Source organism: Fusarium poae, chromosome 2, assembly GCF_019609905.1.
Source record: "Fusarium poae strain DAOMC 252244 chromosome 2, whole genome shotgun sequence".
NCBI lineage: Eukaryota > Fungi > Ascomycota > Sordariomycetes > Hypocreales > Nectriaceae > Fusarium > Fusarium poae.
The window spans coordinates 4,296,988-4,322,881 of record NC_058400.1 but is presented as its reverse complement, the minus strand read 5'-3'; the positions used below and the strand labels follow the sequence as shown (position 1 = coordinate 4,322,881).

Sequence of the window (25,894 nt, the reverse complement as noted above, 5' to 3'; positions counted from 1 at the left end):
GTAACTAACGACTTGGTTAACCTTCAAGTCACGAACCCTTGACCGGCGTGATCGGCAACTGTTTCTCTGCCAAGTTCTACCAACCACCAATACGTCGACAACCCTCTGTTAACATCATGCCATTCTCCCAACAGTAGTTAGCACGCGTGAATTCCTCGATCGCGAAGCCGCAAGACTCCCACATCATTCGATGATGACCCTTCCAACGTCCACGAAAGCCGCCGCTCGATGATAACATGCCAACACTTGCCGATACTCACTTTTTGTCGTCTTGCATATCCTAATGCATCTCTGACGGTGTTTAACATGCTGAACTCATCCACTAAGCGGATTCCGAATGATGATCCCGTCAAGTGTCAAAGCCCACGAATGCGACCGCACTCTGTTCGTTCCGATGCCCTCGATGATAAACCGAGTTCTGATTGCAGTCCGCCTGATACTCGTCCTTTGATCGACCGATCGATAATATACATACGTTTGCTATACAAGAAGAAACGCTCTACGGAGATGCTGCGAAATGCGAGTTGAAGCCCGTCGGTGTTCAGCTCTGAGCGGCACCGAGAAGCCATCGGACTTGGCAAGCAGGACGAGACCGATGCGTAGTTACCGCACCACGGAGTTCCGTGCAGATGTGACAAGTCAGTTCGGCTTTGGTTCAATGCCAATTGTCCACCGTGTCATGTCGCCTCTTTGCCATTTCTCGGTCATAGTTTCTACCACTCCGGTCGCAAAATGTCATTTTCTGACCGTGCTACGGAACACCGACGGCCTGGAGTGGAACCCGGAACCCGAAAAGTCAGCTCCGTAGTTCTTGCTGCCAAAGTGTTCGAGTTGACCAACGGACGTGCTGTTGGTTGTATGACCGAAGTCCATCGGTGTTCGGAGTACCACCATGTCCGTCACCTCCAGCTATCGATTGTTGTGATGGTGTAGGAAGAATCCTTTCGGTACATAAGGCATGCCGTGTTCTATAATTCCGTATTGTGAAAACCACCATTGAGACGAGATCATTGATGTGCACTCGCTACTGTCTGCATAGGTAACTATCCCACAAGAGCCCTATTAAGTTCTCTGTCGTCCTCTATCATTTTGCCTCAGTTACCGTACTCAATTTTTGTATAAAGATGAAAGCAGGTTTACTGGTAGCGATATGTTTGTAATTTGTTATATTCTTTGGGGCGGAGGAGCCGTCGCTGGCTCACACTCTGCATCGGGTGGTTTGGTGACGATTGGCATCAATTGATGGAAGGAGTGGTCGCACACACAATTCTTTTATTGCATCATCCGAATACATCTCCTCCCGATACCAGGTATATCAATTGTGAAATGAGGTGGAACTGTGGGTGGTAAAGGATCTTGTGGTCAATAAATGCTACGTTGACTGTATAAATGCAAATAGTTTGCACTTTTATCGGATGGTGGCTAGGTTTGATTCCTTACGGAGTCGGATCAACGATGCTATCGTCCACCTCCATTTTGTTTTTGCTGTTGCCAGAGTCAACAGTTCAATTCCCTGTTGGTTCTACTTATTTATGGAACCTTTTGATGCCTCGGCTTTGACGGCTTTGATATAGCTGAGAAACGAGGCGTCCGGGAAAGAATGAGGCTGTATTTGGACGCAGGTACCATGTCTGAGTCTGTGATGATTGAGCTACCTACAGTGGCCACTGAATTGAAGTGAATGATTCCAAGTGCTGCAGATTGATTCCAAATGTAAGCGGGACTGATGATTGGTTCATCTCGGCTTGTGGGTGTGGTGGGACAATTTAGAGACGGAAAAAGTTGCAGGTTTTGTCCATCGCTGATCATCAAGATGAATATCCATTGTTGATCAGATAGACAGAAGGGGATGATGAGAGTTATGGATAGCTATTAGCATTGTACAGATCAACATATTGATACAAGATTGCCTCTGAATAGCATGCTCTCATTTTTTTACTCTATTCAGAAAACATGACAGTTGAAGTTGACCCCGCTCTTTAGTCTACCACCCATCTCGGGGACTGTCCCCTTGTTCTTGGATCCTCTTTTTCCAGAGCATGTAAGCGGTCTATAACCAAACGGGTTGTTAAGGTGCAGCAGACAATTGGGTTGCTCAGTTGTTGCTGTGTTTTGTTTCTGCGGGGCTATTACCGGTACTAAACCGATCACGAGATGGACAGTCAAACGTTATTCACATGTGGCGATGAATTCATTGAGATTTACTCTGATGCAAGTCGAGATATCATACATTTTGATGAGCCTTTCTAGAGGGTTCTTTGAGGAAATCCCCCCAAAATAGGTAGTCATCATCTTTTGAGGTATCATTCCGATGCAATCCGGACTGACTCTCATGATGAATGACTTTTGTGTTACACTGACTGCTGTATCGGTATAGCTTCCCCGCACTTCCTACAGTGCGTCATGTAGCTGTTGTTGACGGAACCGGCATTAGTTTCCGAGTTACTGTTTGACGAGATACCGAGCATGATCCGGGCCTCGTCTCGTCTTGTATCCGTCTCCTCTTTGTCACTGTCGGTCGCCACTCCACTCACAGGCCTTCTTTTGCCAATCCGACACTCATTATAAAAGAGGTTCCAATCTCCACCCCCGCATCTTTTTCCCATGCCTCGGTTTCTTCTCCCATTGTCTTCTTCTTCTCGTACTTTGTCTTTGTCAATAGCGAGGAGGACCTGGACTTTGAACAAAACAATACCAACACCCAGATTCTTGTCTACAACACCATACAATATGTCTGAGAGCAAGTGTCCTGTTGCGCACACAAAGGTGCCCAACGTCGCTGGACACGGCGTCACTCACCAAAAGTGGTGGCCCGAGTCGCTCAAGACCAACATTTTGCGCCAGCACAGCAACGTCACCAACCCTTACGGCGAGAACTTTAGCTACGCTGAGGCTTTCAAGTCGCTCGACTACAATGCTCTCAAGGAGGATTTGCGCAAGTTGATGACCGATTCGCAGGACTGGTGGCCTGCTGACTTTGGCCACTACGGTGGTCTTATGGTGCGACTCTCATGGCACAGCGTTGGAACATACCGTGTCTTTGACGGTCGCGGTGGTGGCCGACAGGCAAGTACTCAACATCACCTCAATTGCATTCATTTCTAACAATTTCCACAGGGTCAACAGAGATTCGCTCCCCTCAACTCGTGGCCCGACAACGTCTCCCTCGACAAGGCTCGCCGCCTCCTCTGGCCCGTCAAGCAAAAGTACGGCAACAAGATCTCATGGGCCGATCTCATCGTTCTCGCCGGCAACGTCGCCCTCGAGGACATGGGCTTCAAGACCCTTGGCTTCGCTGGAGGTAGAGAGGATACCTGGGAGGCTGATGAGGCCACCTACTACGGTGGTGAGGATACCTGGCTCGGAAACGACGTCCGTTACTCCAACGGAAGCAAGGGAACCACTAAGCCTGGTGCCACCGACTCGGACCAACCCGAGAACACAGATATTCACAACCGAGATCTCGAGAAGCCTTTAGCTGCTGCTCACCACGGTCTCATCTATGTTAACCCTGGTATGTTCCTTTCCGTGTAATCCTATTGACATGATCATCGCTGACAACAAACAGAGGGCCCTGATGGCAACCCCGACCCCGTCGCCGCCGCCCGCGACATCCGCGAGACCTTCGGCCGCATGGCCATGAACGACGAAGAGACTGTTGCTCTGATTGCTGGTGGCCACACTGTTGGCAAGACCCACGGAGCTGGCTCAACCGACCACGTCGGCCCCGAGCCCGAGGCCGCCGACCTTGCCCAGCAGGGTCTCGGCTGGTCCAACAGCTACAAGAGCGGAAAGGGCCCCGACACCACCACCTCCGGTATCGAAGTCACATGGACAAGCACTCCCGTCAAGTGGAGCCACGACTACCTCAAGTACCTCTTCCAGTTTGAGTGGGAGCTCACAAAGAGCCCTGCTGGCGCTCACCAGTGGGTTGCCAAGGATGCCAACGCTACCGTCCCCGATGCCTACGACCCCAGCAAGAAGCACAGGCCTAGCATGTTGACCACCGACTTGTCGCTTCGCTTCGATCCTGAGTACGAGAAGATCTCTCGTCGTTACCTTGAGAACCCCCAGGAGTTCAACGATGCCTTTGCCAAGGCTTGGTTCAAGCTTACCCACCGTGATATGGGTCCCCGCGACCGTTACCTCGGCCCCGAGGTCCCCAAGGAGATCTTCAACTGGCAAGACCCCGTCCCTGAGCGCGACTACAAGCTCGTCGATGATGGTGACATCTCCGCCATCAAGAACGAGATTCTCAAGTCTGGTATTGACGTCTCCAAGCTCGTCTCTACTGCTTGGGCTTCTGCTTCTACTTTCCGAGGCAGTGATCTCCGCGGCGGTGCCAACGGTGCCCGTCTCCGTCTTGAGCCCCAGAAGAACTGGGAGGTCAACAACCCCTCTCAATTGGGCCAGGTTCTCAACGGTCTTGAGAAGATCCAGAAGAACTTCAACGACTCTCAGTCTAACGGCAAGGCCATCTCTCTGGCTGATGTGATCGTCCTTGCTGGTTCCGCTGCTGTCGAGAAGGCTGCTAAGGATGCCGGTGTTAACGTCACCGTGCCCTTCACTCCTGGCCGCACCGATGCCACCCAGGAGCAGACTGATGTCAAGTCTGTTGGTCACCTAGAGCCTGCCGCCGACGGTTTCCGAAACTACGGTGCCTCCACCGACCGCGTCAAGCTCGAGCACATGCTCATTGACCGCGCTCAACTCCTCACTCTCAGCGTCCCTGAGATCACCGCTCTTGTTGGTGGTCTTCGTGCGCTCAACGCCAACTGGGACGGATCATCCCACGGTATCCTCACCAAGCGCCCTGGTGTCTTGTCCAACGACTTCTTCGTCAACCTCCTCGACATCAGCACCGAGTGGAAGCCTGTTGGCAACGGTGACCTGTTCGAGGGTATTGACCGCAAGAGCGGCAACAAGAAGTGGACTGGTACCCGCGTTGATCTTGTCTTTGGATCGCACGCTGAGCTCCGCGCGACAGCTGAGACTTATGCTGAGGCTGGCGGTAGCGAGAAGCTGGTTCGCGACTTTGTCGCTGCCTGGACCAAGGTGATGAACCTTGACCGATTTGATGTTAAGAATGGTAACGCGCCTAATGTCTCTCCCCGACTGTAATTTTATGAATAGCAATGTAGCAAAATACCTTGAGAATGAAATGATTACGAATCTGACTTGAACTATTGGCCCTTGACTGTCATGTGTCTTACTTCGTCAATTGAGAATGCCTAATGCCCGAGTAATTGATGTCTTGCTATCAATTGTCTGCTATCCTGGTAGACTCGGTACTTGATGAATTCGCTGACACTGTGTCAATTGTAATAGGCCACTGAAAGCCGTACAGAGTAGCATGGTCTTGGGTGAGCTGAAGCTGTTCCTGGACCCGACCCGACCGGACCGAACCGGCCCCACATCAACGGAACATGAACCGCTCAGTTCCGATCATGTGAGGGAGCCATTCCGACGCAACTGACAACGGAAAATTGCCTGATCAAAGTTGGATTCTTTAAATTCGATATGTATTAGTACCTAGTAATTCTATTATCAGAGAGTCGATACGATGTACTATTTGCAGCTTGTTACTGAGTAGTGGTTAGGTCGACAGCCTTGTTAACGCTGTCATGAGTGAGTAATAATACGAAATAGAAGACCCTAAAACCCTCTAGGCAGATTGGCAGACTAGTAGGTAGCAGAAAAACTGACCTCCCAAGTCTTGGGGCATATAAATAATTATTCTAAGACCTATAGTCCAAGTAGCATAAAGTGTCCTACTAATTTCGTCTCTTATGCTTCCAGCGGCTAGTATTTCTGACACCCTGAGGGCAGAGTATGCTACTAGGGCTGCAGATGTGATATATAGGATGATCCTACGGAGACCCATATGCATGGATCTAAGACTACGATACGATCATGATTACTTGGCATAAGAGACCGCAGAACCCACTTTAAGATCGTCAGCCATCCTCAAACGATTCCGCTGGATAAAGACAGGTCTGAGCGTGCCCATCAGCTTGGGGACGTTCCGTAAAAATGGTTACCTATCATGGCTGACTTTGAACTTGGGGCACAACAGCTCTGCTCGTATGAAAGGTGAACGTAATTCCGAGCCTCATGGCAGTAATGGCACAAAATAAGACAGTGTGGCTAACCGGGGAGCCATTGGTAGTCTATATATGACCTTGATGAGTGGGTATGAGTAAACTCGTCCAAGCTGGTGGTGCCTTTAGCACTCTTGGGAACAGAGCGTTGACTGTTAGGATAGCTTGCCTTTCTGATCTAAAGAACATGGCGAGAAACGACATTGGCTTTCATAGGGCTGTTGGGATTTTAGTCCAATTTCTCAATCATTGTATCATATCATATTTTTGTGATTCAACCTCTACTATATAAGTAGGATATAGTTCATGGCAGATATCCCCTCTGGTTACCGACAGAAGTCTCACAGACAATGACATTACATTCGAGTGAGTGATGTGAAGAACCACTCACACCACAGTCGTTTTTATAGTATTAATGTATGAAGCTGAACATACTGATATACGTTCTAATTGTCATTGTTCTTGCTGGATGATGACGCTGTTCGAGCAAGTTGGTAGTTATAACTTTCACGATCGGAGTTATTACAAAAATGCCCAGAAGCCGGCCTAACGGATGTCAAAGTTAGCGTGTAGACTTAGCTTGACAGCCAGTGATGCCATCATCCTCTAGTGACAGTGGATTCTGGTCTTTGCGTGTTCTTAATTGTTCTAGTGACATGTTCAGTTCAAAGGTCGAGGCCTTTCACAGACTCAATAGGTCGCTGATCTTGTGGGGTTGACTGACTCGAGACATGGCCTGACTGGTATCTCGTTTAAAAGGGCAGCGCATTGCATGGTTGCAATGATCGTCATTAGTCTATGTATTTATGAGAAAGGATCAGAGCCTGAATCACGTGCATTTTATCTATGCATGTCATGTTTGAAGCGAAAGAGTATCGGTAATTCCTGATTTGGAATTCCAACTTTGTAGTTCGAGTGCTACATAATATTCGGAATTCACATCTGCCGAGCCAGGTACACTGGTAGCTTTTTATTGCCAGTGGGTCAACAATTCAATTGTCTCCAATATTCTCTCGAAACTTTTTATTCGATAGTGGATTCAATGAGACGCTGAAGGTCAATTGAATGGATGGAAGAAAAGACACAACGGGAGAAACGTGGGAATGCCGTTGACCCTCAACGGTCTCTTTACCAACATTCCAGTCTGTCCTGAATCTAGCTCAGTTCGAGATAGTTATCAGTTGCAACTGTTCGGCTGGGTTTAGGGTGAGAACCATACCAAAAGCGATGCTGTTCGTCCGGGTCCCTGGCTCACCTGCGGCGGCGTTCTGGCGTTGTATGGCTTGTTGTTTAGCGCTGAGTTGCAATGTAACGCGGAAGAGTCTAACGTAAGAGTGAGAAGAAGCCCGAGCGTCAAGAAAGTTTTAGCTTGGCTCCGTTGAAGAATTGGCAGCGTTTTAGGCACTGCCATTGACATTGACATTGATTGACATTGACATTGACACTGACACTGACAGCCACGGAGACAGGGAAAGCCCGAGCCCTGTACGTCATTTACGGGATGAAAGGGCTTTGACTCTTGAGCGGTGGTTAACTTTGTTAGTACACCTGCCCATTGGGTATGCACAAGCCACGACACAAGATGGCTTGCCCAGCACCGTTGTCTAGTGAGATGATGAGCCAAGAATGGTATATTTTTACAGAGTAGTGATAAGCAATTCGTCGATTCGATTATGCATCGTGATCTTGCAGGCATTAGCTACCCTGTCGATGTAACTCAGCTGCTTAGCCAAATCTCAAGAGGGTCCTTTTTCTTTTTCGCTCCCTACCTTCAGGTAACTACACACTAGCAAGTCCACTAAATTAGGTCGGACATCGACCAGACGCTCTCACTCGTTTACTGCTACAGTAAAGCAGTAGTTAGATGACGCACCGATCGTCGATCTCAGTGTTCCTCCCCTATCATTGGGATCGGGACCTGAGCGTTGCTTTTGGAGCTGAGAAGGGCAAAGCTAGAGGTCAAACTGAATAATCGTCATGGAAATGTAATTAAATGTGATCTACAGCCACTATAATATCTCGTAAACCTCACCCTTGCAAGCTGTATTACATTCCGCGCTGTATTCTCAAACGGGTCAACATTGTACGCTCAGTCTCCCTTCCAGGCAATGCCTCGCCTCCACTGGATACCCCATTCGGTGAAAAGCCCTGTTCGCTGGTTTCCCATTAAAGACGTGAGTTTCCGTTTATCTGCCTGTCATATTGCTTGCTCACTTGAGAGTCTCTGCGTCATCCATCCATCAATTGTTTAGTTTAGGTCGTCTCGTAAACGTACCATTTGGCTAACATAGAACGAACGATTTACAAAAATGCAGAAGACACACCTGAACCTCGTCGAAGACGACGACGATATGGATTCCTGTCCACCTCCGATCCCCATACGATCGCACACACCAAGGCGACAAGTCACATTGAAACAGAGGTACGTTGTTATGTCTCAGATCCAACCTTGTTCAGTTGGCTTGGCCAGTCATGCATGACATGACAAAAAGAAGCAAAAAAGGAAAAATAGGCTAACAAATCAGTTTTGAGACACAAGATTTAGGCGACGGAAAAGCCGATTTCGACCCAAGGCTACTGCAACAGCCATCGACATCAGCAGCACCCGCGCACAGTCATTATCGTCAAAGACACTACCATAACCACAACCACAACCAGACCCTCAATGACAATCACAACCACAGCCACGACCACGACCAGAATTATACCCACGTCCATGCCCCTGCACCAGCACCAGCACAAGCACCAGCACCCGTAACTATCTCCATGCCTGCCCGTGCAACTTCACCCGCTCGACCATCGTCCTCTGCGACATCGCGGAGCGCAATGTCATACCGATCGCACGAAACAGAGGTCTGGTCGCAAAGAGAAAGAGATGCTTCATCCATTTCTTCCGTCTACGTACCAACCCATCTCCCCGCGCTGCAAGCAAAGGGTGCAGGTGCAGATGGAGACGGCCTTGAACCCTTGACAGAGGAGGAATATGACCCGTCATCTTTCGATCTCGTCGTGCCGGCGCATGCCATGGGAAAGCAGTACACTCTAGAGAGTCAATCTGAGCTGTTGTTTTCTGCCAAGCATCTCACAATTATTTTTGAAGATCCCCTGCTGTTGCAGCGTTTCACAAACTTCATTTCCGCATCGCGACCCGGTTCAATGCCGATTTTGACTTATTATCTCGATACCCTCAAAGCGATCAAGGCAATTAATTACGCCAACTCTCTCACAGCATCTCTGGAAGAGATTGATGGCCATGATTTCACAATGGACCCTGTTACTAATACCGTCAATGCTGCTCTACAAAAGAGAGCTACTGATGCTTTCCAAGCAATGGCCAACCACGATCTACCAGCTTACATCACCCATACCTACATCCAGACCGTCAGCATCACCATCAAGCGAAGAATAACAGACACTTTGGCTCCTCAATTGCGAGAACTCTCAGAGGGTTTGGCAGAGGTATTCTGTCTCACAGACCCTTCACGGCCTGACAATCCCATTGTATTCGCCAGTGAGGGTAAGTTCAGTTAGTGACAAAATTGGTGACTAGCACTGACATTATCACAGAATTCCACCGAACGACGCAGTACGGCATGGACTACGTTCTGGGCCGCAACTGTCGATTCCTTCAAGGTCCCAAGACGAACTCGTGGAGTGTCCAAAGAATTCGAGACAAGCTCAAGGCCGGTCAAGACCACTGCGAGACATTCCTCAACTACCGCCGTGATGGCTCACCTTTCATGAACTTGCTCATGGTGTCTCCACTGTACGATTCGCGCGGTGTCGTTCGCTACCATCTCGGTGCACAGGTCGATGTGTCTGGTCTTGTGACAGATTGTGCAGGTCTCGACTCGCTGTCAAAGCTACTGAACCGTGAAAACCCGGAAAACGAGCGTTATCCGGGTGAGAATGCGCACAAAGAGAAGGAAGAGCAGAAGGATGATTTCAGAGACTTGGCAGAAATGTTTAATCTTACTGAACTCAGGACTGTGCGTGAATCAGGTGGTGCTTTCCACAGGACAAAACAGCAGGACTTGAGGAAAACAGACACAGCACCTGCAAACTGGAGCAAGCCGAGATTTGTCTTTGAGGATGATGCAACCATCAACAGACGCTTGTCGGACCCGATTCTTCAGGACACAGCTGCGATGAGTTTCGGTGGTCGTCTCAGTGGTGTTTACAAGCACTACCTGCTTGTCCGCCCATACCCAAGTCTGCGCATCCTCTTCGCCTCACCATCTCTTCGTGTTCCAGGAATGCTACAAAGCTCATTCCTGTCCCGCATCGGCGGCTCTGACCGTGTCCGCGAAACCCTCACACAAGCCTTTGCTGGCGGTAACGGTCTAACAGCCAAGATCCGCTGGTTGTCCAAGACCGACATGAACCACAAGAACAGCGGCGAAGGCGGACAGGCACCTCCAGTGAACCCAGGCCGCAACCGCTGGATTCACTGCACACCTCTTCTTGGATCAAACGGTGCTGTGGGTGTGTGGATGGTTGTTCTGATAGATGACGAGTCTGATGAAGCTTTCATTCGAGGAATGAGGAGGGATGCGCCTATTGTGCAGCCTCCACCAAGGCCAAAGTCGCGAGTCGATCAGCTTACAGGCGATGATGATACCATGAGTTTGAGCAGTTTTGCAGCGCAACATCGTGGTTAACGGTGTCGTAATGAATTCTGGCGAGGGACTAATATTTATGACACACGAGATGGTTTAAATCACGGTCTACATTTTTGTAATTAATGATACCTTTTTAAGTTTTAATATCAAGATGAATGCATATTAGACTATTTGTGAGACAGGATGATTCCGTGACGACGCTAAACAAAACAACATGCGCCGAGTGACATACAGCTTGAGGAAGCTTTGACACTTGATCGACTCACAGTCCAGTTCGGCCCGAGCCGAGCTCTGTTTCCACTTGAAGACATAATTGATGGCCAGGAGGCTGAATGTCATTTCTTCAGTACAGTCAATGTCTCTGAAAGAGTGGATGTACCTATGTATGTCGAACTGGCTACACTAGTTACTGTTGAACCATTGATAAGTCGCTGACATCAGACTCATGCCCAGATCAGCCACATCTGGATATATCCGTTCAGCCGTTCCGCGATTGGTGCTCTTCTCCAGTTGTCTTGACTAAGTTATTACCATCTAGTTCTCGCTTGTTGATGTCGACTTCGTAAACGGGTCAATCTTTTCCAGATATCAAGAAAATACGACGAAGCCTAAGCAAAATCCAGCAAGCTCCAATGACCCTGAGCGCCAAGTAGTGTATGAGTTCAGTTTCATTTTGTATTGGCGTTTCACCATCGTCGTCTCTATGTATCAGATTGCGACATAACCCCCGCACATGGCGAGTGCAGGGGCACTCTTGATGTGAGGAGTCAATGATATAAGAGCATCACATATTCCCAGGTCAGTATCAGTAAATAATTGCTATCTCCATAATCGTTCAAGATGTATTCTTCTTCAATCACACCAGAGTACGAAGCTGCGAATGAGCAGTATGCCACAGACTTTGACAAGGGTGACCTTGCCCTCCCACCATCCCGGTACGTGACCGGCAACAAAAGCAAGGAATTGCTGACTGACTGTCAACCCATAGAAAAGTAGCCATAGTGGCATGTATGGATGCTCGCCTTGATCCTGTTCAGATACTAGGAATTGAGCTGGGCTCAGCACATGTCATTCGCAACGCAGGCGGTCGAGCAGCTGACGCTCTACGCTCAATCATCATCTCGCAACAACTTCTCGGCACCAGAGAAATTGTCATTGTCCACCACGTCCGTATAATCCATGTACTTACTTCACCTTCTCATTGGACTAACAGAAACAGACCGACTGTGGTATGCTCACATTTTCCGATCTCGACCTGAAGGCCAAGGTCAGAAAAGACCTCGACCAGGACGTGGATCACATTGCTTTTTTGCCATTCGGAGATCTTGAGCAGAGTGTTCGTGACGATGTCAAGTTTCTGCAGAAGAGTCCTTTGGTATTGGACGTTCCTGTCACTGGATACATCTACGATGTCAAGTCTGGAAAGATCACAGTCAAGATCAGATAAGCGATTCACATGTTTTGAATGGATTTGTCGAAGCTGGTTATGAATAATAGTTAATGTTTTTTTTTTAAGTAGCCAATAATCAAAGAGTTACGAGCTGCAAACAATTTGAAAGATGAAAAATGAATTTATCAAGGCGTATTCGGAGATATCCCATGAAAAAGAAAGAGAAAAAAAAACGTAGACAATAATGGCACTGTATAAACCAATTAACCCTGTGATACTCCTTCTCAATAACCAAATTGATATCACTATTCTACCAGGAAGCCATCCTCAAAGATGTACCAATCTAACCAACCCGTTCAATTTTCAGCACAAAGACTATTGATCACGTTTACTGGTAAATAGGATTGGAGGTGTAACCAAGATCCAGACTCTCCCAATTCCATAACATGGCAAGATCTCCCAGTTCAGCATCAGAAATCTGTTGGAAGCCCATGTCAATTTGAGGAGGCCCAGCAGCGATATTCTGCATATGAGATCTATTGTTGATCTCCGCAGGCCAAGATGGCGTGGCCGTTGCAGGAAGTTGTTGCATATGTGGCGGGGCCGTGTACGTGTAATGCTGATACCTCGGATCTGTGCTGGTTTGAGGATATGGCATATATGACTGTCCTCCCGTCTGAATCCTGATAGGGGCTACTGGGGCAGGGTTGTCGTATACCTCGTACTGTATTTGTACAGAAGGTACTTGAGCGGGTGGAACTGGCATTGGTATAGGCGCAATAGGGCTTGTGTCTACAATTGGCTGTGCCATAGGTGCTGCGACAGGCATAGAACCTTGACCGCCGGGTGGCGTATCGAATCGTCGCTTCTTGTGAGCATCGTCAGTCTGCATCCCAGATGACGACGGCAGTTTCTTAATCAGTCGTCGTAAAACATCGTAGGGAGCCTTGGCTGTGTTGGTGGCAGTTCGCAGTTTCTTCAGAGTAGTGAAAGCTCTGGCGATAGAACCGGCGACTTCTTCGCGACGTGGGACACGGCCGTCTTCAGCATGAATAATAACCGAACACAGAAGAGCAGCCGTGTCAAAGATGCAGAAAGGTACGAAGTGGAAGGTGGTGTCTCTAGTCCACACGTATTCGAAGAAACGATGGACAGCTTCCATCAGGCGAAGAGCGTAGTCGATACCTGTTAGTCGAAACTCGAGATCAACAGCAGACGACGATGATTTCCTCATAGTCTTGGCCATGAATGCTCTAAAAGGTCCCAAGGCAATAGACAGAGTGCAAGTGTGCATGTAATGACGATGAAGAGCGATCCACGGCAGATCCTCATTCGTAGGCGTGTTGGGATGGTCAAGCGCATACTCAGGTGGGAATGTCTTCATGAAATCCTCCATAATGGTTTGGTAGTCTCTGATATCGGCAGGGTCAGTAAGGAGCTTAGGTCCACCGAAGCGCTTATAGATCAAGCTGACAAGTTCAGACTGTAGCTTGAGATGCAACATGGGCGAAGCTGGATAGTCTTCGATTGTAAGACAAGGTAGGCCAACATCACATTCTGTCCTGTCGATGAGCATTGGTCGTGCCAAAAGTGAAGAAACCAGCCTTGAGATGTAAGTACAAGCCTTTCTGAGTTGGGGATATACTCTCACCAGTCCCATGAATCGACAATACACCACAGTCGTCTCTTCATTTCCAGCTCAAAACCTGGTAACTGGTTTACGGGCTTCTTGTGAAGGTCTAATAATATCAGTATTGCGCAATGATTGACAAGGTGAGGTACTCACTAATCATCTGTGCCTCTCGGACTACAGCTCCAAGAACCTGCCAACACTCGGCGAATCGTGCCTCGGCCTTGAACCAGTAACAAGAATGCAGCAGGTACTGGACTGTGTAGACATGACCATATCCGACAGGGATAGCGCTGTGAAGCTCTCTAGCAGCATCGTGATATTTCTGAGTTAAATCCTTGACAGATGTGTCAAGCTCGCTCTCGATTCTACTACCTGTCTGGCTGTCGACATGCTGGACTGAGCATGCGCAGACCATGAGCAGAAGACATGTCCATTGGACACCACATGGTCGACCCTTGGTGTAATCATCCCACCAGCGAGCGTACTCCTTGCTGAAGTGAGGTGGATAGACAATGTAGTAGTAAAAGTTGACGACATCTAGAAAGCTTTGAACTAGGGTGTCTGCGAATGTGAGATGATGACAGAAATGGCGAGTGATGGTGATGGTCTTACCAACAATGTGTCTTGGCGGCAACACATCCAGTGCACGCTTGAGTTGAGCGCTGTCCTTTGGATTGAGATAATATTGATAAGAAGGCTTGGTACTGCCTGCCTTTATCGTGTAAGTATGCTAGCCAAAGGAGAGAGACGCCGACTCACTTCTTGATCAAGGTTTGTCAACATATGGAGACGACTGTAGCCAATCGCTTCTAAAACGTCTCCAACATCATCATCGTCACTGGCTCCCTCATCGCCGTGCATGTCGCGCTTCCTCTTGACTTCGAGGGAAGCAGACCAAGCATCCTCACCTGACGTGGCCTTGGCATCATCCCTGAAACGACACTGATCAGCGACCTTGCGTTTCTGACAATTGTTGCATGGCCATTGGCGATTGCATTTCTGCTTTCGACGATGGCACTCTGTACAGGCAGAACGCAGTAGAGTTTCTTGTTGGGTGATGCCTTCGATAGAAGACTTCCGAGATTCTTCGGGCGTCATGATAACGATGGGGGTTTGTTTGCAGAACGAAGGGAGGAGAAGGATGGATTGCAGTAGAGGCGGGGGCTAAGATCTCTGATCCATCGTAACGGAGCATGCCGCTAGGATATTTGTTTAGTGATCGATCAGACTAGACTATGTTGGGGAAAGGACTGGCAGCTTTTGTGTAAGGGTCCTTTCGGAGACGGTGCGGAGACACCGAAAATGCATCAAAGTTTTTCCAGTTGATGGAGGCTTGTGAATGTCTTGGTTGCCTTGGTTTGTGCGTTGGCTGTGGTTACACAGGATCGTCATGGAGATGAGAGCTGAAAGTGAGTCAGGAGGCGACCAGACCAGTTGTAGGCATGTTTCCTTTGTCAAAACTCGGCTGGTACTCTTCCGGCAGATTCATGTCGGCTGAAGAGAGACAATAAAAAGTAATCAATTAATGATTCACTTTCATATATTAATTAAATTGACTACATATTACAAATCACATTCGCGATTACTTGCATGGCATGTTCCTGGGTCTAAGATGAGCATGATCGACAAAGAATATGACAGGTCAAAAAAGTGTGCAGACCTCAGGGAATGGAAGAGACGAAATTAGTAGGTCAATTTATGTCTCTTAGACTATAGCTCTTAGACTACTTATTTTTGTGATCTTAGACAGGATGTCATTTTTTCTGTTACCCACTAGCCTGGATCCGTTTACTCCCGGGTAACTAACTGCTGTGTCGCGTGACTATTCATTTGCGTTACGGTATTGAAATTGCATGTTGCACTACTCCAAGTCTTTTTAGCCGACATCGGCGTGGCTGCCTCGCACAGGAACCAGTTGGCTGGTATCACTGAGGAACAAGAGGGTTCGTATCAACTTAACATTATAGCTTAGTCAAGATAGGCTCTGGTAACACAACATTGACCCATGGTGTGGAATTTGTAACCAGACTTCTAGATTGTTCTGTTCACATCAAGATACAAAGATGATGCTATAACGGAGCTGCCTAGAATAGATTAATAGATAAGATGAATGAGATAATAGTAGGCACTTTGAAGTCTTTGATAGACTTTTTTTTTGATAATATCTATCTCAATAGATGCCAAAATAAAAAGGATATTCTCTCTAAAAACAGAGTTATTCTCACCATTCCACTGCTTTCGTAACTTCATGAGACCATAACCATAGACCCATCGGAATGTACTTCTTATGCTCTGCCTGGCGTACCAACGCGCAAGGCATCCTCTAAACACCCTTGCTGATTGGCTTCGCCTCGGTACGCCCACGAATGATGGTAGACAAATCACCGAGCGGCAGAACGACTGGGAAATCGACTGACAGAAGTAACATTGAAGTCAACATATACCAGCCGATCACTATAACCGCAAAGAGGATTCCTGCGCCGACATGCTGGTACTGGAGCGCACGGCTAGCATTTCCCTGAGCAACAGCAAAGAAAGAAGCCGCAAGACAGCTAACTACATAGAAATGTTAGTACGTATACATCCGGTGGGAAGATAAGCAACTTACAGCATGGGATAAGAAGGACAAGGACAGTAAAAAGACAGACGTTGGTGCGTATACTGGCAATGCTATACACAGCGCACAAGATAGCCATGGCAACCAAGAAGAGGGCAAAAGTCGAGTAGAAAGACGGTTCTTTGAGACCGTCTGCAGCATTGCCAGTTGTTGAGTATGTGCTGTACGCTCCAGAACCAGGCACGATTGTTGCACCGAAGGCTATCCAGAAACCACCAAACGTGAAGAAGATTGTGCACGGGAACGTGTTTCCTATTAGAAGGTTAGTGAGGTACTTGAAGCGCTGTGTAGAATTGTCGCTCACCGAGAATCCATTCACCGAGTCCTCCCATGATAAGTAGAAGAGCACCGATACCGAAGTAGGCACCGCTGTAAATCGTCATTAGTCGCTGGACTTGACTTGATAAGTCATTAAACTTACACATTTGCCGCAGCAGCGAAACCGCCAGCACCTTGCCATCCCAGCAATGACATAGACACTGGTGTGGCGCATAGTAAAAAGCCGGCCAAGGCTGTCTATGTTAGTACGAGAATTACTCCAACGTCGAGCAAGACTTACCAACTGGTGTTGGATTGGCAAATGTCTTGCGGAGATCTCCCTTGACTCTATTCTGAGGCTGGAGGTATAGCTGTTCGAATAGCTCAGGAGAGATCGGAATGCTCATGGCTGGCTGGATATGTTCCATCTCAGCGCGATCGGTGTCGAGTTTGCCACTGGGACTGGGAGACATGATGGATTGGTCGTGGGTGTTGTGCTATGGTCAAGATGGTGAGAGGATAAGGACAGCAGATGGATGAGAAGATGAGAAGATGAGGAGAGATGGTGAAGGGACTGAAAAATGGATCACATTGTTCCAATGACCTGTTATATATGCACCATCCAGGAATAAGCTTCCCCTTACCCCGGATTAGCATGGCAGTGGAGAAATAGAATATGGGGGTGGAGATACAGGGATACACCGTGGTCTCGACTCTTCTCCATGCAGATAAGAGGATAGTGACATAATGAACCAACCTGTATATCTCGCCATGGATAACGCCGCCGGCATCTGAATGCCGGAACATAGTCGACCTGGTAATGGACCCGCGGACGAGGATAGATCCATAGTAAACTACATAGTACTGTTGGGCATAGAAAACAGCTGGCTGTCAGTGCAGACAAAGATGCCAAGGGATCATCCAAGTGACGGTGAATGTATACTGGCCACGTTCTCCAGTCTCAACAAACTAACTAGATAGTTCCCTGGACATTGTCCTGGCAATTGAATCCCGGCCGCCTGTACTTTCGGTCGAACGGCCCCTGTTTGGTCGATCAAAGCTCCATGTGAAGGTCCCCAACACAATATCAATTCATTGATACGGAGTAGTATAATGGATATCTGTATCCCGCGTATGTTGAAAGTTCCCGTTACATTTCTGTTTGAAACTAGTGTTCAAAAGGGCATGAATGCGGAGACGGCTCCGACATTTGCGGGAATGCCTCCGCACCGCGTGCGGCTCAACGCCTGCCACGAGGTTGGAGGTGAGGCTAGGATATGACTTCCGCTGGGGTTAGTGAAATAAGACAAGTCAAAGAACTTCTGTGCACGACATGACTAGCTTATTGATTGGCTACCAAACAACGAGTCATGTTGGTCAAAAGGCGGAATGGTTCAGCCCTCGATGGAATTATATATGATTGGCCAGTGGAGAGGGAAATAGCCAATAAGAGGAAACTATCTTAATATTTAGATTGAATTAATACTGGATAGATCTTCAAGGGAATTATATATGATTGGCCATTTAAAAAAGCCATTCCATATGTCACTACCTAAGTATTGACTGCACATTTGTAACCCCCTCGTGGACTGTATTGGAAGTCAACTGCCGACGATTCCTTGTGCTTGACAACACCCAACAGTAACTTGGTATATGGTATTGATATGGGTATCCCTCGAAGTCTAATGTGAAATCGATAGATGCAGCTTCGTCACGAGAAATAGGGCTCTTAGAGCAACCTTAATCTCACACAAATACAAAAGCACTGTGAGACATACCTGCTATGCAACCCACTTATCCTTCCTTTAACACAAAGACACTAAAAGACCACTTTTGGACCCCTTGAACTTGAACACAAAAGACCAAGCATCCATGTCAGTCAATTTGCCCAGCTTATCCTACCCTGATCTATAGTCTGAGCCTAACTGCTGCATGGCACCCTGCAGAGGCAATCAACTGGGACCATGTACAGTGGATCATGAATCCTCCTTATCACTATGCGTCGAACACCCCTCATCCGCGGGAATCTGTTTCCCGAGTCCAACAAGGATACTTTGCAGGCCTGCCTTGACGTTTGGGTTCACCACGGTTTCAATGCGCTTTTCCAATTCTGCAATCTTACCCAACAATTCCTTCCTTCTAACATCATCCATATCAACCTCTTCCTCTTCTACTTCTTCCTCTTCGCCGTCGTCCAGCCTGTCAAGACCTTCACCAAAGGCCTCTGCAAACGCGTGAGCCATGTTATGATCCTTGATTGCAAACACGACTTCGTCAAGTTGTTCCCATCGCTCCTTGGTACCTTTTGACTTGTCGTGTTTCGGCATAAGGACGGCTTTCCATAGCCGTGCGATTTCGCCGACTGGATTGCCGTGTGCACCACAACCCCAAGCCCCAAGAACTAAGCGCTTAGTCTTCTTCATTAAAGCCACTCGCATGACTGCTTTCATTTTGTTCTGAGCTAACTCGCGATCCTTTTTGTTGGCATACGTTGCCACTCCCTCGCTGTCCATGTCATATTCAGGTGTGCGAATCATGGCGGCAGTGATGCAATCCACGTAGAATCGATCCTTCTTATCCAGATCTTCGCCTTCTTCGTCTCTGAAGACCAACACGTTGGGAGTGTAGATGGAAGCCAGATCTGGTATACGGTACCATTCATCTTTGAAGGAAGGGTATAACGTCGTGCGCATGCAAAGTGACTCTTCTTGACTATTTGCGCCGTTGAGAAATCCACCACCCGGAGACAGAGGAGACCCCATGTTGAGAATAGCCACGCGAGCGCGATCGTTCTTGAGATCAACCTTTGTTCCTGACGGGGTTTCAATTTCAATGAGGTCTTTGGCAGCTGTGAGTGTGTCAACCTCTCGAAGCGAGATTCTTGGTGGCTGGGCATCCATGACTGGTGAACTTGGTTGATCATTAGACTTGGAGTTTGGTGAATGGCGACCAGATTTGCCTTTCTTTGTTGACTGGTCAATATCTCTATTGTCTTTTCCAAACTGCGTACCAAGAGCTTGAGCATCCTGGAAAGCAATCAATTCGGCTGCATTGATTCCTTGCTGAGCGCGGGGATTTCCCGGTAAAAGACTCGGGATGACCTTGTTGATCGTCGCCTTGGCCTTTTTAGAGCGTACGTCTTTGCGGAACGCCGCAGGTGGTCGACCGATAGAAGGTTCAGTTCTTCCCATGATGATTTCTCGAATTAATACTGCGCAATGTGATGTGGCAAGAGTGACAATCCTGACTTGATGAAGAGACAACTTGTGGTTGTGTTGTGAACCTTGATGACTAAATGTCCCCGTTGAGTCGATGGTGTCTATAAAGGTCCTCACACTCAAACACACACACAAGATGAATTTAACAGAAATAGTGGTAAAGCTGGGACTCCATCTATATGTTCAATAGATGAAAGGGTCATGCAGACGTCAATTGGATTGGTAATATCGCCACATTTAGTGGTGTAGAGACTGCTCCAGTCAGTCACATGACCAAAGACCGGAGCTTCTCAACTCAACACCAAAAAAGACTTGACGATAGTGAATCACAGATGTCGCACATATCACTTAATCACTCTCGTTCTACCCAGACAGATATTTTTGGGATACAAAAAGCGCCTTACTCAAAACCCGGCCTCAGGGTCAGAAAAAGTGGCCGCTAGAAGAATAAAAGACGAAATTCGTAGGTCAGTTTATGCTCTTTAGACTATAGCTCTTAGACTAGTTATTTCATAACATAAGCTTAGGAGCCCGGCTTCACGGTCACTCTTTTCGCTTCCACAATATGCATGATCTTGGCGACGATGACGTGGAAAGGAACAACTCACATGCATTCACATGGAGACGCTGCCAACTATTTATAAACCCCAGCAACTCGAGCTGAAAAGCATCTGATAAACCACGTGAGCCTCGGTTATAGAACTCTCTTCTTGTCACAAGAGAAAATGTGGGCTGATAAAAGAGACTGATCCACAGTCGGGATCCGTTCTCATCGTCAAAGCCCGACGGACATTTCCAGGATATTGTAACTAATCATCAAAGCTTATCACTTGTAGATTCTAGAATACTTTATATATGCGCTAAATACACTTAAAGACCTGTCAAACCCACGTTTAGGTGGAGACGGCCTTATAACCCATCGGTGGTTACAACGTTCCAATGTCCGACGGATCAGAATCTAACCCTCGTACCCATAGATCTTGTTCCCTTGCCTTGATACCCGAAAGATCGAAAGGTGACAGGGTACACCCAAATTGAGAGCTCCTATGTCGAAAAGTCGCATGTTTTATACCGGTCTTCCCGACACGATGGATCCTTGGATCTGGCCATCTTGTTATAAAGGGCTTGACCTCCCATCTTGGCTACATCCCCTTGAGGAATAGTTCCAAGTATCCTACCAAAATGGCTTCTAGAACCGACATCAGCGACGATGAAACCCTTCGTCAAAAGATCCCAGACCCGAAACCGAAACAACGATCACTGGTGAATCTCATCTTTGACAATACACGAATTGATCAAGCCGTTGAGAACCACGAATATCCAGGATGTGGCACATTCGAAGACCCCTACGTCGTCAACTGGATTCCAGATGACACAGGGAACCCTCTGAATTGGGACAAGTGGCTGAAGTGGACTATCACCATGGTCTCTGCTGCGACTTCTTTTGCTGTTGCTTTTAGCTCCAGTGCTTACACAGGTAAATGTATCGCATCGTTTATGTATCTTCCTTACTGACATTTTGCAGGCACCATCGTGCCACTTATGATGCATTTCGAAGCAAGCCAAACTCTTGTTACCGCTGGTGTCTCACTATACGTCCTCGGCTTCGCTGTCGGACCACTCTTTTGGGCACCTCTCTGCGAGATCTGGGGTCGACAAATCATTTTCGTGATTAGCTACGGCATGTATGTTGTCTTTAGCGCGGCATGCACAGCTGACCACGGAATTGCCACACTCTTGGTCTTGCGCTTCTTCTGTGGAACATTTGGCTCATCGCCATTGACGAATGCGGGAGGCGTCATCTCTGATGTCTTTAGACCTGATGAGCGTGCTATTGCCATGGCCTTCTTCTCTTTGGCCCCATCTCTTGGACCGACTTTGGGTCCCTTCATCGGAGGATACCTCGCTGAAGGCCAAGGTTGGCAATGGGTAAGTCTTCCTGGCCTTGTGTGGAAACATCGCTGACATTATCAGGTCATGGGACTGATGGCTATCATCGCCGGTGTATTCTGGATACTCGACATGTGCTGTGCCCCCGAAACCTACGCACCTTATATACTTGGCAACCGAGCATCTGTCCTCTCGAAAAAGACCGGCAAGGTGTACAAGTCCATCTACGAACACCAAGGGAAGGCCGATCCTCCAAACGTGGTTCTCAAAAAGGCTCTCATCCGACCATGGCTTTTGCTCTTCCTTGAACCAATCGTTCTTTTACTCTCTACATATATCGCCATTCTATTCGGCACACTTTATCTCCTTTTCGGCGCATATCCTGTCGTCTTCCAAATAGAACGAGGTTGGAGTGCTGGCAAAGGCGGTCTCGCATTTCTTGGCGTTGCGATCGGTATGATCGGAGCCATTCCTGTTATCGGACTGGTCAATATCTGGTACTTGAAGCAAGCCGCCAAATATAAAGGCGAGCCAGTTCCCCCAGAGAACCGTCTTCCTGGGTGTATGCTTGGAGGCATTTGCGTACCAGTAGGGATGTTTTGGTTCGCATGGTAAGCATATCACTGTTTGTCTACAAGCTATTTGACTAACATACCCAGGACCTCTTACCCCGACGTGCATTGGATGGCGCCAGTAGCAGCCGGTGTTCCTTTCGGTCTCGGCATGGCGCTCGTGTTCAACAGCATCTTCAACTACCTCATCGACTCGTACACCATTTATGCTGCTTCCGTCCTTGCATCGAATGCCGTGTTGCGATCGATGTTTGGCGCAGCGTTTCCATTATTCACAAAGCAAATGTACGACAAATTGGGCACACAGTGGGCAAGCACAGTTCCAGCTTTCCTTTCTCTTGCGTGTCTACCGATGCCTTTTATCTTCTTCAAGTTTGGTCCTGCGATTCGACAACGTTGCAAATATTCTGCAAAGGCGGCACAGGCGACGGCGATGGCTGCAAAAGCATAAAAATCTGGACACATCACATTATTTCTTAGGCATAAACTGGAGACTAAGACTCGGCGTTACTTGGATGGATTTTGAAAGACGTCTACGGGGTTTAAAGATAGATAGTAGGTACGAATAGATCTTGCAAAGCAGTGTATTTAATATGAATCGTTGCTTATCGTTTCCTATCCCATAGACTCTTTCGTACCCTTGATCCCTTGTATCTGATCTTCCAACCCAATTCCCATTAAAGGACGACCCTCAAAGGTTGCACTCGTATATCCATATCTGAACTTATGCTGTCCAATCATTTTTGTAACTTCAAGAGCCTCTTTCTGTCCTGTGGTGGGTGGAAGGGTCACATATTTAGAATCACGCACCGCAGATGATGCGTATCCAAGAATCTCTGGTCCAGCAGCCAGATGAGCAAAAATAACCCCAGTAATACCACTCACAAGGAGAACAGCGCAACAGGTAGAGAATAAAGCTATCCAGGACCAGTGCACAACGTATATCTCTTTCAGGGTACTGACATCGACGGGAATAGTAACATTTGGTTCAAACCTGGCTGTTATATCGCTGCTTCCTTGTGATGTGTACTGGTTCAGCTGGCCCAAGAGGACATAAGTGGTAAGAAGCTGTGATAGGCGGCGACCAAATTGCTTCTCCGTGATATTGCTCAGCAGCTTTCCCTCTTCCTCCTCGTCGCCCACAGTAAAGCTTGTAACTCTAGGGTTATCGAGATACCGAATCGGAGTATCGGCGTAGGTTTGACCTTGTATTCCGACAGGTAGGCCTCGCGTCACCCAGCTCCAGATATCAGGAAACGAAAGCATAGTGACACCCTCCGGAGCGTGAGGTTGGCGCGAGGAGCGTTGTTGAATGACAGTACAGTTCTGCGATGATGAAGAGTCGGCCCGCGAACAAGCGACGCGGGATTCGATATAGCGCTGGACTACATCGCATACTGCCTCAATTCGCATTGACGGAACGTATTGCTTGGGAGAGGTTCGGAATGAAGCTTCAAAGACGAGCTGTGCGGGCGTCACGTCCAGGTCAGTCTCGTTGACCAGCAATATGGGGCTCTGACAGTCTCTTTCCTTGCCAACTGAAGAACAACGATCATTGTTGTTCCAGTACTCATCAACGAAACGATCAACAGCAACACTCCATACTGATTGCAATTTAGTTCCATTCATTCCGTGAAAGGTTCCGTTGGGTAGGCGGATAGAGCCATTGTTGTTCCCGTCCATATAATCCCATTCGTAAATCTTTTGCTTCATGACGGAAATGTTGTAGGTGAATCTTTTGCAGTCGAGGTCGATGTAGCTTGATTCGAGGGAGAATGTGACATTGCCTTGGGTGACATTTGTGACAGGCAACCCTACTAGTGAAGTATAAGAATCTGGGGCTGAGTTCCACGAAACGTTCTTCCAGCTTCCATCGTTATCACCGTCTATTTCCAACCTGGGAATCTTGACATTCCCCCACAGGTCCATTGCATCACTTTTAGCCGAAGGAGGAGCAAGCAACAAAGAATTGTACATAGTCTGCATAAACGATTGAGTCGACCGATATTGATCAATCTCACCTCGTGAGACGAGTGTCGAGCTACTGAAAACAGACGAGGCATCCGTTGTATAGTAGAGAACGTTGGATGGTGCGTACACAGGTTCAAGTCGCGTTCGCAGCATTCGAAGAGCGGCTTGTGATCCAAGTGGTGAAAGGGACCAAAGGAGGAGCAAAGAGATGCCTAGGATATTGAATCTGCCCAGGCTAATCTGTGTGACAAGCGTCGATCCGACGGTGCGACTGCCGATTAATTGTTCGAGAAGGTTGAGAGTTGCGCCTTTTTCGAGTCTCCAGCGGGCAGCTTGGTAGACCATTCTACTTGCGACGGAGGCGAATAAAATGGGGAAAACTGATGCTATCTGATCATTGATTTATTAGTATATAGAAGTTATTGAGAGGAAACAAGGACACTAACCACGGTGATGGCATTATCCCATTTCTGAAGCACCTCCTTCTCAACGGTTGTTTTGTCCAAGCACATGACGGCCAGGGCAAGTCCCAAGATAGCAGCAGGAAGAAGAGTTAAGCTGATGTCTGCGAATAAAGTGCCTGGCATAAAATGGCGCTTCCAACTATCGTCCTTGGCCATTGTCGGTTCGTACCCCACGCGAATCGTCTCAATGTTGGAGGTATTCTTGGGCTCGTTCGCGCCATTGTGGGCCCTGAAAGAGGAAGAGGAAGAATTATCTTCTATGTAAGAAGGTTGAAACTGTCGGTCATACGGATGGGTCATGTCGGATAATACAGTAATCTACAAGCTCATAGCAAGATGACTGCAGAAATATATAAAGGTCACAGTCAGGAAAAAGTGACCATCCTTTCATTAAGTAGGAGGTTTCAGAAGTGACGCAGGAGACCAACACGGGCTTACCAACATGACGAGAATGGCTTGGCACGTTTGTCCCACGCGCCGTGACATGATATGGTTGAGTATATCCAATCAGACGCTTTTCCACTCTTTAGCCGCCTTGTTGGTCGTAAGGATCTTCCAACATTGTACCTAACTATGGCAAAAATTCCTGGCTTGGGCTGGGCGCTTATGCTAGAGCAGGGGTATAATGTAGACCAATAAATTACCACGAAAAAGAGGAGTCTGCCATTGACAAGCGCCGACGAGCATGAGAAGAACAAGTTCGCAACCGGTTTCTCATCTTTGAAGATAGAATTATAGCTTTGTTGATGAGTTCCAAGGGAATGCCTCAAGGTTGGGAACAACACTAAGCACATAAATTACACCTTTAACACCATGTCCCCGAAAAACGGTTATCGGTTTTAACACGACAGTCAGTCAATTTGGGACAGAAATGTGTAACGAAAGACATGCTATACAAAATCTTGACTTACCGGTATGCGTGGTGATTGTCATACTCTCATCCTCCCAAGAGGAGCTTGCATTAGTATCGTGTTAACTCATGAAATCCGGTAGCGCCTGAGGATAACCAGGGGATTTCTTTATTAATTCAGAGGCCCTTTGAACTAAAGGTGCCACTTCGTTTGAACTGACTAATGAATAAAGGCCGCAGTATATTACTAGCAGTATCCATAGGGACTACCGGATTCAACGAGTTAATACGGTAGCTCATCACGTCAG

At 47.7% G+C, this 25,894-nt stretch overlaps 8 protein-coding genes across 8 annotated transcripts; 4 read left to right on the top strand and 4 right to left on the bottom strand.

Annotated features, from left to right (window-relative positions):
- Positions 1-2,730: 2,730 nt before the first annotated feature.
- FPOAC1_005323 (uncharacterized protein) lies at positions 2,731-5,121 on the top strand (the record flags this gene model as incomplete). The annotated part of the gene is made up of 3 exons (XM_044849852.1): positions 2,731-3,036; positions 3,118-3,514; positions 3,569-5,121. The coding sequence occupies 3 exons, from the start codon at positions 2,731-2,733 to the stop codon at positions 5,119-5,121; spliced, it is 2,256 nt and encodes a 751-aa protein (XP_044708562.1).
- Positions 5,122-8,410: 3,289 nt separating this feature from the next.
- FPOAC1_005322 (uncharacterized protein) lies at positions 8,411-10,762 on the top strand (the record flags this gene model as incomplete). Its single annotated transcript, XM_044849851.1, has 3 exons — positions 8,411-8,523; positions 8,627-9,618; positions 9,669-10,762. The coding sequence occupies 3 exons, from the start codon at positions 8,411-8,413 to the stop codon at positions 10,760-10,762; spliced, it is 2,199 nt and encodes a 732-aa protein (XP_044708561.1).
- Positions 10,763-11,563: 801 nt separating this feature from the next.
- FPOAC1_005321 (uncharacterized protein) lies at positions 11,564-12,170 on the top strand (the record flags this gene model as incomplete). The annotated part of the gene is made up of 3 exons (XM_044849850.1): positions 11,564-11,658; positions 11,712-11,889; positions 11,943-12,170. 3 exons carry the CDS (start codon positions 11,564-11,566, stop codon positions 12,168-12,170), a joined length of 501 nt encoding a protein of 166 aa, XP_044708560.1.
- A 331-nt stretch (positions 12,171-12,501) lies between these two features.
- FPOAC1_005320 (uncharacterized protein) lies at positions 12,502-14,844 on the bottom strand (the record flags this gene model as incomplete). Its single annotated transcript, XM_044849849.1, has 5 exons — positions 12,502-13,717; positions 13,765-13,852; positions 13,900-14,307; positions 14,359-14,458; positions 14,506-14,844. 5 exons carry the CDS (start codon positions 14,842-14,844, stop codon positions 12,502-12,504), a joined length of 2,151 nt encoding a protein of 716 aa, XP_044708559.1.
- Positions 14,845-16,069: 1,225 nt separating this feature from the next.
- FPOAC1_005319 (uncharacterized protein) lies at positions 16,070-17,094 on the bottom strand (the record flags this gene model as incomplete). Its single annotated transcript, XM_044849848.1, has 5 exons — positions 16,070-16,302; positions 16,355-16,615; positions 16,668-16,732; positions 16,785-16,875; positions 16,923-17,094. The coding sequence occupies 5 exons, from the start codon at positions 17,092-17,094 to the stop codon at positions 16,070-16,072; spliced, it is 822 nt and encodes a 273-aa protein (XP_044708558.1).
- Positions 17,095-18,597: 1,503 nt separating this feature from the next.
- On the bottom strand, positions 18,598-19,812 carry FPOAC1_005318 (uncharacterized protein; the record flags this gene model as incomplete). Its single annotated transcript, XM_044849847.1, has 1 exon — positions 18,598-19,812. One exon carries the CDS (start codon positions 19,810-19,812, stop codon positions 18,598-18,600), a length of 1,215 nt encoding a protein of 404 aa, XP_044708557.1.
- A 1,209-nt stretch (positions 19,813-21,021) lies between these two features.
- Positions 21,022-22,752, top strand: FPOAC1_005317 (uncharacterized protein; the record flags this gene model as incomplete). Its single annotated transcript, XM_044849846.1, has 4 exons — positions 21,022-21,316; positions 21,365-21,768; positions 21,814-22,340; positions 22,389-22,752. The coding sequence occupies 4 exons, from the start codon at positions 21,022-21,024 to the stop codon at positions 22,750-22,752; spliced, it is 1,590 nt and encodes a 529-aa protein (XP_044708556.1).
- A 164-nt stretch (positions 22,753-22,916) lies between these two features.
- FPOAC1_005316 (uncharacterized protein) lies at positions 22,917-25,222 on the bottom strand (the record flags this gene model as incomplete). The annotated part of the gene is made up of 3 exons (XM_044849845.1): positions 22,917-24,662; positions 24,719-25,012; positions 25,175-25,222. 3 exons carry the CDS (start codon positions 25,220-25,222, stop codon positions 22,917-22,919), a joined length of 2,088 nt encoding a protein of 695 aa, XP_044708555.1.
- Between the last annotated feature and the right edge of the window lie 672 nt (positions 25,223-25,894).